We start from the raw sequence: 10,514 nt of genomic DNA on the forward strand, positions 1-10,514 counted from the left end.
AGCGACGGCGTCCGTAGCACGGCCTGAGGCGCCGGCGCGGCCCTGTCCGGGTCTGACGGGAGAGGCCGAGGGGAAAGGCGGGAGCGCGGGGCCGAGGGTTGCGGGGCTGCGGTGGAGGAAGCCGGGGCACACCGGGGCAGGGAGCCGGGGCACACCGCGGGGGGAGCCGCGGCCCCCCCGCCCCCCCTCTCCCCGCCCGGGCCGGGGCCGCGCGCGCAGCGAGAGGCGGTCGCGCGCGTACGCGGCGGCCAGGGGGAGTGTCGCCCCCTAGCGGCGGCTCTGGCCCCCTCAGACGTGTGCCCGCGGGTTCGAGTCCCGGCGCTGCCCGGTGGCGCCGGGGACTGTGCGCTGCGGTTAATCTCGGGCTCTGCCGCTGCAGTGGGTCCGGGAGAAGCGACCATGTCCATCGCCTCCTCCAACACCTCCATGAGGGTGCCCGCCGGCTTCCGGAACCTGCTGGAGGGGCTGGCACGAGAAGTGCTGCGGGAGCAGCCCACCAACGTGGTGGCCTTTGCAGCTCAGCACTTCCAAAAGCTGCTGGAGCAGAGAGAGGGTGAGTGGCCTTGCCCAACACCCACCCCCACACTGCCATCCCCTGCCTCGCCGGGCAGGCTGCACTGTCTACCCTGCCTTCTGCATCTGCCCATCATCAGGGTGTCAGTCCTGCCCCACATGTCCCTTGCCCAGAGCATCAGTCCTGCCCCACATGTCCCTTGCCCAGAGCATCAGTCCTGCCCCACATGTCCCTTGCCCAGAACATCAGTCCTGCCCCACATGTCCCTTGCCCAGGGTGTCTGTCCTGCCCCATGTGCCCACCATGTACAGCATCAGGCCTCTCCTGTGTGCCCATCACCCAGGGTACCAAACATGTCCCTTGTGCCCATCGCCCACGGCCTCGTGCCTGTCCCAGATGTCCACCACCTATGGCAATTAGGCCTTCAGTTTGTGCCATCACCAGGGATGTTGTTCCTGTCCCATGTGCCCACCACCCATGGTACCCGGTGCCCATTGCATGTGGCATCAAGCCTCCTCCTTCCCCAGCTGGTGGCATTGACCCGGTGGCGTGGGGAGCCATGCTGGAGGACGACTGTCTCACCTGGCCCCCTTCCCAGGTAGGCTGCCCTCCACTCCAGGCCCCTCCAGAGAATCTGAGGTGCCAAGAGCTGCACTGTGTCCCTGCTCCCACGCTGTCCCTGCCACCCTTGTGCCACATCATCTAAATTTTCTTCTTTCCTCTGGGACCTGAAGGAGGCCAAGGACACTGAGGGGCAGCAGGCAGCACCAGGGGGAGCAGGCAGCATGCACAGCTCCAGATCACCGTGATTCCGCCCCAAAATGCGTGGAGAGGAGCCAAAGGGGAGCATGTCCCCGTAACCCTCATGAACTGGGACGTGTCTCTGGAGATGCAACCGCAGCACTTGCCCCAAATCCCCCATTTCTCATCGTCCAACCCCAAAACTAAAAAAACCCTGTTGGTCCTCCCCTGGCTCCTGCCCTTTTCCCGTGGGTGGGTGCTGAATTCCCATCCCGCCCCTGCGGTGCTGTTTTAATTAGGAATTTTATTAACGAGGTCCCCGCCGTTATTAGCGCCGATCACCTGAGATTTCTCCCCGAAAAATCCTGGGTTTGGGGCTGAGCTGAGCACGGGATGATATTTTTAGTCTCTATATTTAGGCCCCTGCATCCCTGGGGGTTGGAGGAAACTTCATAACATCCCAGCATGAAGGAATGATGTGACATTGCTCCTCTTCTACCCCCTTCCATAAGCTGAGATACCTCAATGAAATTTTGGGGTGCATGCAAGGGCTCACCAGTCCTATTCCTACCTGTGAAATTTATATTTCCCCACACAGAGTGGTTTCAAAATCCCCCCCAAAACATGGGGTTTGCGTCGAAGCCGGCTGCTCTATTTTTGGAGAGGCCTGAACCCCCCCATCCATGCTCACCCCGTTTTTACCCCCTCTTTCCTGTTTTCCATCGCCATATGTGGTGCTCGCCCACGGCACGGGGCATGACAGCGGCTCCCCCGGGAAAAACAGGAAGGAGGGATGGGGGAAAAAAGCTGGCGGGGACCCCGTGCCGGGGCTGATGCCAACCAGCTACGTCTTGACCCCCCCTTCCAGCACCGCCTCACCGGCTGCCGGCTCCTGCTTCGGCAGCCGGCAACACTGCCCGCCCAGGGCATCATTCCAGCATCCAATTCCCTTTTCTTTTAGGGATTTTTTCCCCTTTTTTTAAAGGATTTTTTAGCACCTCGGTGCCACCATCTCAAATCACGACGGCGGGATGTTCTCAGCAGGTCTCACCAGCTGCACTTCCCCTTCTCCCCTCCCAGAATTTGAGTTGTTTCCTTGGAATTCAAGTTTTGGAGGTGCTGGAGCACCTGAAAAAGCATCATCCAGATGAAGGGGTCCAAAGAGGAAAAATGCAGAGCCTGGAACAGGCTCAAAACCCGCCATTAATGATTAGAAATGTTCTGGCATTTCGCGTCCCTCCTCCGCAGCCACAGCCTGCGGGAGACGGCGGCGCTTGGCGGCTCTGCCAGGACCTGGGTGCCACGGATGGAGCAGATTTTGGGGGCTAATTGAGGGACTAATCCTAATTTTGGGGCTAATTTCTCACATCCATGACAGATGAGTCACCCCAAAAGCCCTTCCCACTTAACTGGCCCAAAACACCCCGTCTTCTCTCTTTGAAGCAGGCAGTGATGGATCTGGAGGGTCTAAAATCCAGGGAAAAGGATCTCTTCCCATCAAAAATCCCAGCAGAGCTGCCAAGGCTTCTCTGGGAAGCTGGAGCGGGGTTTTCTGGAGCAGAGCTATTCCCATCCCCACCCCCCCCACCCTGGTGTGCTGGTGGGAAGAAGTGATGATGGAAAAGTGGCTCCGGGGAATTTGAGGGATGCTTGGGAGCATTTCCCAAGGGGGAATTTGGGTGCCTGGATGATGCTGGGGCAGGGGTGACCCCCATCAACCTCCAAGTGTGGGTGAAGCAGTTGAGGGAGGTGGCAAGTGGTGGGATGTGCCTGGGATGGGGAGTAGGGTGTCAGGGGACATGAGTTGCCCCCACCTGCGCCCAGCAGGAGCGGCCTTGGAGAAGGAGATGGAGATGGGAACAAGGATGGTGATATGGCAGAGGACAGGGCCAGGGATGAGGGTGATGATGGGGATGGGGACAGGGAGAGGGACAGGGATGAGGTTGAAGGTGGGAATGGGGGCAGGGATTGGCATTATGAAGAGGATGGGGGCGAGAAGTGGAATGGAAGTCATGACAGGGATGGTGATAGAGATGGGGACAGGGACAGTGGTAGGGATGGAGAAGATGGTGGAGGTGATGGGGATGAAGTCAGGGATGGGGACAGGGCTGGTGGCAGCAGTGGGGACATTGCCCGTTCCAGTGCCAGAAACAGTGATGTCAGTGGGACAGGGATGCTAACAGGGATGCTGCTGCTGCTGCTGCTGCTGATGATGATGATGGTGGTGGTGGCAAAGCGGAAGGTCAGTGCCACCAGGCCCCCAAGCAGATGACCCTTGAGAGCAAACTTGGCCAGGGAGAGCCAGTGGGGCCCAAGTGTGCAGGTGGGTCAGGGGGTGCTGGTGCCCACCCTGGGGGGGCCACGCTGTGTTTTGGGGGCTGGCTGGAGCAGCATCGGCGCGGAGCCCACGGGCGATTTATGCAGTTGCTTAGCAACTCCCAAACCCGGATTAGAGGCGAGCGAGGCAGGCGATGGGGGGGCTGTGGGCTGCAGCCCCCCGCACTGCCCTGGGGGTCCCCTCCTGATTCCCGGGGTGCCCCAGCTCACCCTGGCAGTCCCAGCACCTCAGCACAGTCCAGGGGCAGCAGCAGGGTCTGCAAGGAGTGCCAAAGGCTGTGAAAGTGGCTGGGACCGCAGGTCTGGTTGGAGAACACCCCAAATGTTGGGGGCTCAGATGCTTCTGTGAGTGGGGAAGGGACCCCCAGGCTCCCAAAGTGGAGCCCACTCCTCTGCTTGGAGCCTGCAGCTGGGCACATCAACCCTGGGGTTCTGCGGGTGCTTGGTGGGATGCTGTGTCCCACCATGCCCACTCTTCCTTATCATCTTCATCCTTGCCATCCTCATCCTCACCCTTCTTCAGGACCAAGTCCTAAGTAGGTCAAGAAGGTTTTTTCCCCCCCGTGCAAACCAACCCGGGGGCAAAACCTGCCTCTAGCATCACTGTGGGTCATTTACCCCCACAAAATGAACCCATTAACCCCATTTGCTGAAGTTTTGCCTCCCAAAAAACCCTCCATGCCAAAGGCAAGGCTCATCACATCTTGGCTCTCATCCTCTGCATGTGATGTTGTGTTCCACAAAACTCCAAGGCGAGCTGCCGGCTCCTTTAAGTGTTAGGAGGGAGTTGGAGGCTGCGAAATAAAATTGGAGGAGGGAAAATAAAAAAAAAAAAAAATTAAAAAAAAAAAAAAAAAAAAAGGAAAGAGGAGAAAGGGAGGAAAAAAAAAATAAGGCACCCCTCCTTCCCCCCCAAAAGCCTGGCAGGGGTGTCGGGCTGATAGGCTCGCCCGGAGGAAAGCGCATTACGTAGGCAAGCGGCTCCGCTCAACTTGCCACCTGCGCCGGGAGAGCTGCCGGGGAAGCGAGATCCTGCCGGAGCCCCTCGCCCGCCGCTGGCCGCCCACCCGCCCTCCGCCATGGACTGCTGCAATGTAGGTCCCCCTTCCCCCGATCCCCCCAGCTCCTGCTTTTCATCCATTATTGCTGCTCCGGGCTGGGGGCGGCCGGGGGCTCCGGGGTGGTGGGGGCGGGGGGTGCTGCACCCACCAGGAGCTCACCCGGGTCCGCGACCCCGCCAGCGCTGCTGCAGCCCCCCGGGCCCTTCTTCCCCCCACCAGCCCCCCCAAATCCCCACTTCGGAATCCATCCCAGCGGGGCCACAGCGCGGCCAGCATCCTGCACCCCGCAGCCCACTGAGGAAAAACCCCTGTCCTCGAATCCAGCTTTTATTTGGCTTTTTCTTCCCCCCATCCCACAATTGCTCTACAGGTGGGATCGGGGTTGCGTATGGATAAAGGGCTTAATTGGGGTTGCACCCCTCTCTCCTCACCCGAGGGTGAGCTCCCCTCCCTCCTGGCCACCAGCCGGCTTGGGGAAAAACCCACATCCTTTTCCCCTTTCTCCCTGATCCCCTGACTTTTCCTGCCTTTTCCCCCTTCCCCCCCCCCTCTTTCTCTTTTTTTTTTTTCCTTTTTCCCACTTTTTTCCCCCATTTTCCCCCTCTTGCTAAGACAGCAGCACAGGAAAAAGCCCCCATCTTTCCTTCTGGGCACCTCCAGAGAGGCAAAGCCCACCCTGGATATAGGATTTATCCTGCCTGCATATAGGATTTCTTGCCTATGTATAGGACTTTTCCCTTCATATGTAGGATTTCTCCCGAATATAGAATTTCTCCCCTAGATACAAGTTTTAATAAGCTGCATAGAGGTTTTCACCCCACGGATATGGTGTTTTTCCATTGGATATAGGATTTCTCCTGTCGATATAGGATATGGCCCCCTGTTTATTGGTTTTCTCCCCTGAATATAGGATGTCTCCCCTGGATATATGATTTTTTTTCTCCTGAAAAGATGTTTTTCCTACCTATATACACGATTTCTCAACTTGGATATAGGTTTCTGCCACCTGTATGTAGGATTTCTTCCCTGAATATAGGATTTATCCCCTGGATAGAGGAAATGCCCCCACATATATAGATTTCCTCCACCTGTATATGGTATTTCTTCCCTGGATATAGGATTTCCTGTCTCCTAATATAGGATTTCTCTCTTGGATATAGGATTTCTTGCCTGGATATAGGATATGCCCTTCCATGTATAGGTTTTCTCCCTTGACTATAGGATTCCCTTCTCCAGATATAGTATTTCTCCCCTGGATATAGGTTTCTCCCACCTGTATATAGGGTTTCTCCCCTGGATATAGGTTGTTCTCCCCCACCTCCGCATATATAGGATTTCTCCCTTGAATATAGGCTTTCTTTCCTAGATATAGGATTTCCTTCCCCTGGCTATAGGATTTCTCTTTTGGCTATAGGATTTCCACCCCTGGCTATAACGTTTCCACCCTGGACATATCATTTCCACCCTGGACCCATCCTCACCTTTCACAACGGTAAAACAACCCGAGCAACTTCGTGGAGCCGTGCCATGCTCTGACAGGAGCATCCTCCCCCCTCAAATCTACAGCTTCCAAATAAGCCCCCAAAACTCCTTTAAGTCCTTTCAAGTGCTTCTGGGGCAAAACAAAGGCTCACCCCCACAGCTGCTGGCACTGGATCATCCAATGCCAGCTCATTTCCACCTCATTTCATTTTCCCTTTGTTTGTTTGTTTTTTCCCCCGTTGAACTTGGTGCTGAGTCCAACTGCTCTGGTGGGATGTGGCAGGAGGGGAATGGGTTACAGTGATTTGTCCTTGCTGGGGCTTTTCCTCCCTTCTGGCATCACTCCTTTCCCAAATTTCCTGGTATTTTCAACCAAAGCCCTGAGGAGGGATGCAGGAGGATGCAACAGGCTACAAGGGAAGGGGAAACTGAGGCACGACCACCTCATTTTGTGCAGGATGGCCCCCAGCTCCGTGCCAAAAATACCCCTCAGAACCCATCCTCTGCTCCCATGGATTCTCCTCTCCCTGCATCATAGCCCTGGCTGGAGTCTGGCTTCCTACAGCCGTGTGGTCCAGGGTGGGATTTAGGGATGAGCAGGAGGTGAAGCATCTTCCCCCGCCTGCAGCTTTGCCATTTACCCAGGACATCTGCAAAGGACCCTGACTTTTAGTAAAGGAGCCAAATTTTTAATGACTAAGCCTGATTTTTAGCACACACCCCCTACCCCCCCCCCCCCAAATTTTTAGAACAGGGGCTCATTTAAGACCTTCTTGAACGGATTCATTTGGGGAGGGGGCTGCGCTGTGTGAGGTCCCAGCAGCTGTAACCCTGCCATTGCCACCGTCAGGAGGGAGCCTGCACAAAGCTGGACGAGGACATCCTGGACATCCCTTTGGACGATCCTGATGCCAACGCGGCAGCTGCCAAGATCCAGGCTAGTTTCCGTGGCCATATGACCCGCAAGAAGATCAAAGGGGGCGAGATTGATCGGAAAACCAAGGACGCCGAGTGCGCCAACAGCACCCGCGGCGGCGACCTCCGCAACGGCGACTAGGTACATCCCAAATCCCGCTTCTTTCCCCCCAAAATGGGTAATTTCTATAAGGGTGCTGCTCTGAGTGTCCTTTGCTGTGTTCATTTGGGATGGAGCATCCTTCCCCAAGCTGATTTGGGATGGAGCATCCTTCCCCAAGCTGATTTGGGATGGAGCAACCTTCCCCGCGCAGATTTTGGGATGGAGCAACCTTCCTCGTGCAGATTTTGGGATGGAGCAACCTTCCCCGCACTGGTTCAGGGTGGAGAAGGGGTTTTTCCTCCCAGGAGATGGAAACACACAGGCAGGCAGCCCCTGCCTTGCCCTAATTTTGGGTGCGCGCCGTAGTAGTTGGGAAGGATGGGAAGTAGGATGGGAAGGCGCAGCCCTAGATTTGGATTGAATCTCTCCCTTAGCAACACCACCCCGAGCGCCTCGCCTCAGCACATGCTATTTTTAAAAGCCTGTGTCACAGTCTCCTGGCAGGAAAAGGTAAATTTAAAAAGCGCCCACGGTGCCGAGGCCGCGTGGCACTGGAGCCCGGGTGGTGGCTGCGCCGTGCCCGGGCCGTGCCCCGGGAGCGAGGGATGGCCCCGGATACCGGCGAGGCTCGGCCGGGGTTAGCGGCGGGGAGGGAGCGCTGCTGGCTCGGCCACGTGAGTGTGGCGGGGCTGCTGGAGAGGCAGCTGAGATGGGACTGGGATGGGACTGGGATGGGACTGGGATGGGACTGGGGTGAGACTGGGATGGGACTGGGGTGAGACTGGGATGCAGTGAGGATGGGGTAGGAATGTGATGGGGATTCAGTGAAGGTGCGGTGGGGATGAACTGAAGATGCAGCAGGAATGCAGCGGGGTAGGAAGAGAAGGATGCAGTGAGGATGCAGTGGGGATTCAACAAGGCTGCAGTGGGAAGGGACTGAGGATGTAGTGAGGATGGAACTGGAACTCAGCTGGGACACGGTGGGGATGAACTGAGGGTACAGTGGGAAGAGAACTGAGATGTGGTGGGGAAGCAGTGGGGATGCAGTGAAAATGCACTGGAGATTCAGTGAAAATGCAGTGAGCATGCACTGAGGATGGAGAGGAAATTGAGTGGGGCTGGGATGAGAATGAACTGAGGATGCAGCGGGGATTTCATGAAGATCCAGTGGGGACAGTGTGGAAACACAGTGAGGCTGCAGTGGGCTGCAAAGGCGATGCAGTGAGGATGTGGTCAGGATGAACTGGGGATGCAGTGAGGAAGCAACAGAGCCTCAGTGAGGATGCAATGGGAACAAACTGAGGATGCTGTGGGGATTCAATGGGGCTGCAGTGAGGATTGAGTGAGGATGCACCAGGGCTGCATTGGGGCTGCAGTAAGGATGTCACAGGGCTGCAGTGGGGAGGTGCTGTGCAGTTTCTTAGGGCCCAGAGGTTCCTTTGGGATGCCTTGTTAGGGGAGCTGAGCAGGTTGGCAGCAGGGGAGCCAGGTTCCCCTCCTTCTGCCACGGTGCTCTGCCTGGCAGGGGGCAGGCAGGGATCCCCCCCAGGTTCCTGGGCTGGGTGAGGGCACAGTGTGGGCAGCAGTGGAGGGAGGACAAGGGTGCAGGAAGGGTGTGGGCGGGCTGCAAGTAGGGCATGGGCAGGGTGTGGGCAGGGGGAGGGCATGGAGAGGGTGCAGACTGCAGGAGCAGCATGTGAGCGGGGTGCAGGCAGAGTACAGGCAGGGTGCAGGGTGTGGGCAGGGTGCAAGTGCAGGGCACAGGGTGCAGACAAGGTGCAGGCAGGGTGCGGGCAGGGCACTGGCAGGGTGCACTCAGGGCACAGGGTGCAGACAGAGCTCAAGGTGCAGGGAGGGCACAGGGTACAGAGAGAACCAAGGATGCAGCCAGGGGCACAGGGTGCAGAGAGCACTAAAGGTGCAGTCAGGGGCACAGGGTCCAGGATACAGACGGGGCACAGGGTACAAGCAGGGTGCAGGGTGCAGAGACCACTAAAGGTGCAGACAGGGCACAGAGTACAAGGTGCAGACATTGCTCAAGGTGCAGGGAGGGCACAGGGTACAGAGAGAACCAAGGATGCAGTAAGGGGCACAGGGTGCAGGGTGCAGACAGGGCAAAGGGTACAGGCAGGGGCACAGGGTGCAGGGTGCAGGTAGGGCACAGGGTGCAGACCGGGCACAAGGTACAGGCAAGGCTCAATGTGCAGGGTACAGGCAGGGTCAGGCCCAGGCTGACCACTCGCTCTCTCCTTGCTTGCAGGGGCCACCAGCTGCTCACCGGAAACCCCTCGCCACCGACCCCCTCCCGCCGCCGCCCACCGAGGCCCAGGAGCCCCCGCTTCACCCCCTACCCCCCGCATGCATCCCCCGGGGTCCCCCCACAGCCAGGCCCTGCCCCTGTCCCTGGCTGCGCCCCCCCGTCCCAGACACACCCCGCCCCAATAAACGCCCCTGCCAGAGCCCCGGCCTGTCCTCTGTGCCTTTTGGTGTCACCGGCAGAGCGGTGAGGTCACAGCGGGCAGGGGTGGGAGGGGTGTGGGGCAGGTGGTGCCCAGCAGTGATCTCCCATGTGTAGGTGCGACATCGTACAGGCACGTGTGATATCACTGCTGAGCGTGTGACATCACTACCGAGCGTGTGACATCACTGCTGAGCGTGTGACATCACTGCCGACCATGTGACATCACTACCGAGCGTGTGACATCACTACCGAGCGTGTGACATCACTGCCGAGCGTGTGACATCACTACTGAGCGTGTGACATCACTGCTGAGCGTGTGACATCACTGCCGAGCGTGTGACATCACTACTGAGCATGTGACATCACTGCCGAGCGTGTGACATCACTGCCGAGCGTGTGACAGCTGGCGTGACATCACCGGTGGGTGGGAGGTGACTTGTGAGGTGTTAGCATGAGATGGGTGGCGATGTCACTGCTGGACAGGTGACACCATACAGGTGCATGTGACGTCACTGCTGGGTGTGTGACGTCATGAAGGTGTGTGTGATGGCTGGAGTGACATCATTCCACTGCGTGTGACTGTGGGGGTGACATCATACAGGCATGTGTCACATCACTGGTGCCATGTGATGGTACGTGTGATGTCATGCAGGCACACATGACATCCCTGATGGACGTGTGACGTGTGTGACATCATACAGGCATGTGTCAGATGCTGTCGTGTCACACACACACGGTGGCATCATAGCTTCTGACAGGGGCTGTGACATCATGGTCATGGGGTGTGACAATACGTGCATCACGATCTCACCTCATCCTGAGGACCTTGGCTGGTGCACTGTGACATCACCCTGCCCTGTGACATCACCCTGCCCTGTGACATCACCCAGAAGGTTGTGG

General features: G+C 57.7%; 1 protein-coding gene across 3 annotated transcripts; it reads left to right on the forward strand.

The window, feature by feature from the left end:
- Position 1: 1 nt before the first annotated feature.
- LOC111939357 (neurogranin) lies at positions 2-9,614 on the forward strand. Of its 3 annotated transcripts, XM_086861441.1 has the most exons (5): positions 2-50; positions 380-553; positions 1,042-1,112; positions 6,986-7,192; positions 9,414-9,614. In XM_086861441.1, exons 2-4 carry the CDS (start codon positions 400-402, stop codon positions 7,190-7,192), a joined length of 432 nt encoding a protein of 143 aa, XP_086717567.1. In that variant the 5' UTR covers positions 2-50; positions 380-399; the 3' UTR covers positions 9,414-9,614. The 3 variants fall into 3 exon arrangements, with proteins under 3 accessions (XP_086717567.1, XP_086717566.1, XP_086717568.1); XM_086861440.1 differs by lacking the exon at positions 2-50 and having other exon boundaries at positions 329-553; XM_086861442.1 differs by lacking the exons at positions 2-50; positions 380-553; positions 1,042-1,112 and adding an exon at positions 4,588-4,686.
- The last annotated feature ends 900 nt before the right edge of the window (positions 9,615-10,514 follow it).

This window comes from Cyanistes caeruleus, chromosome 23, assembly GCF_971803275.1.
Source record: "Cyanistes caeruleus chromosome 23, bCyaCae1.hap1.1, whole genome shotgun sequence".
Taxonomy (NCBI): domain Eukaryota; kingdom Metazoa; phylum Chordata; class Aves; order Passeriformes; family Paridae; genus Cyanistes; species Cyanistes caeruleus.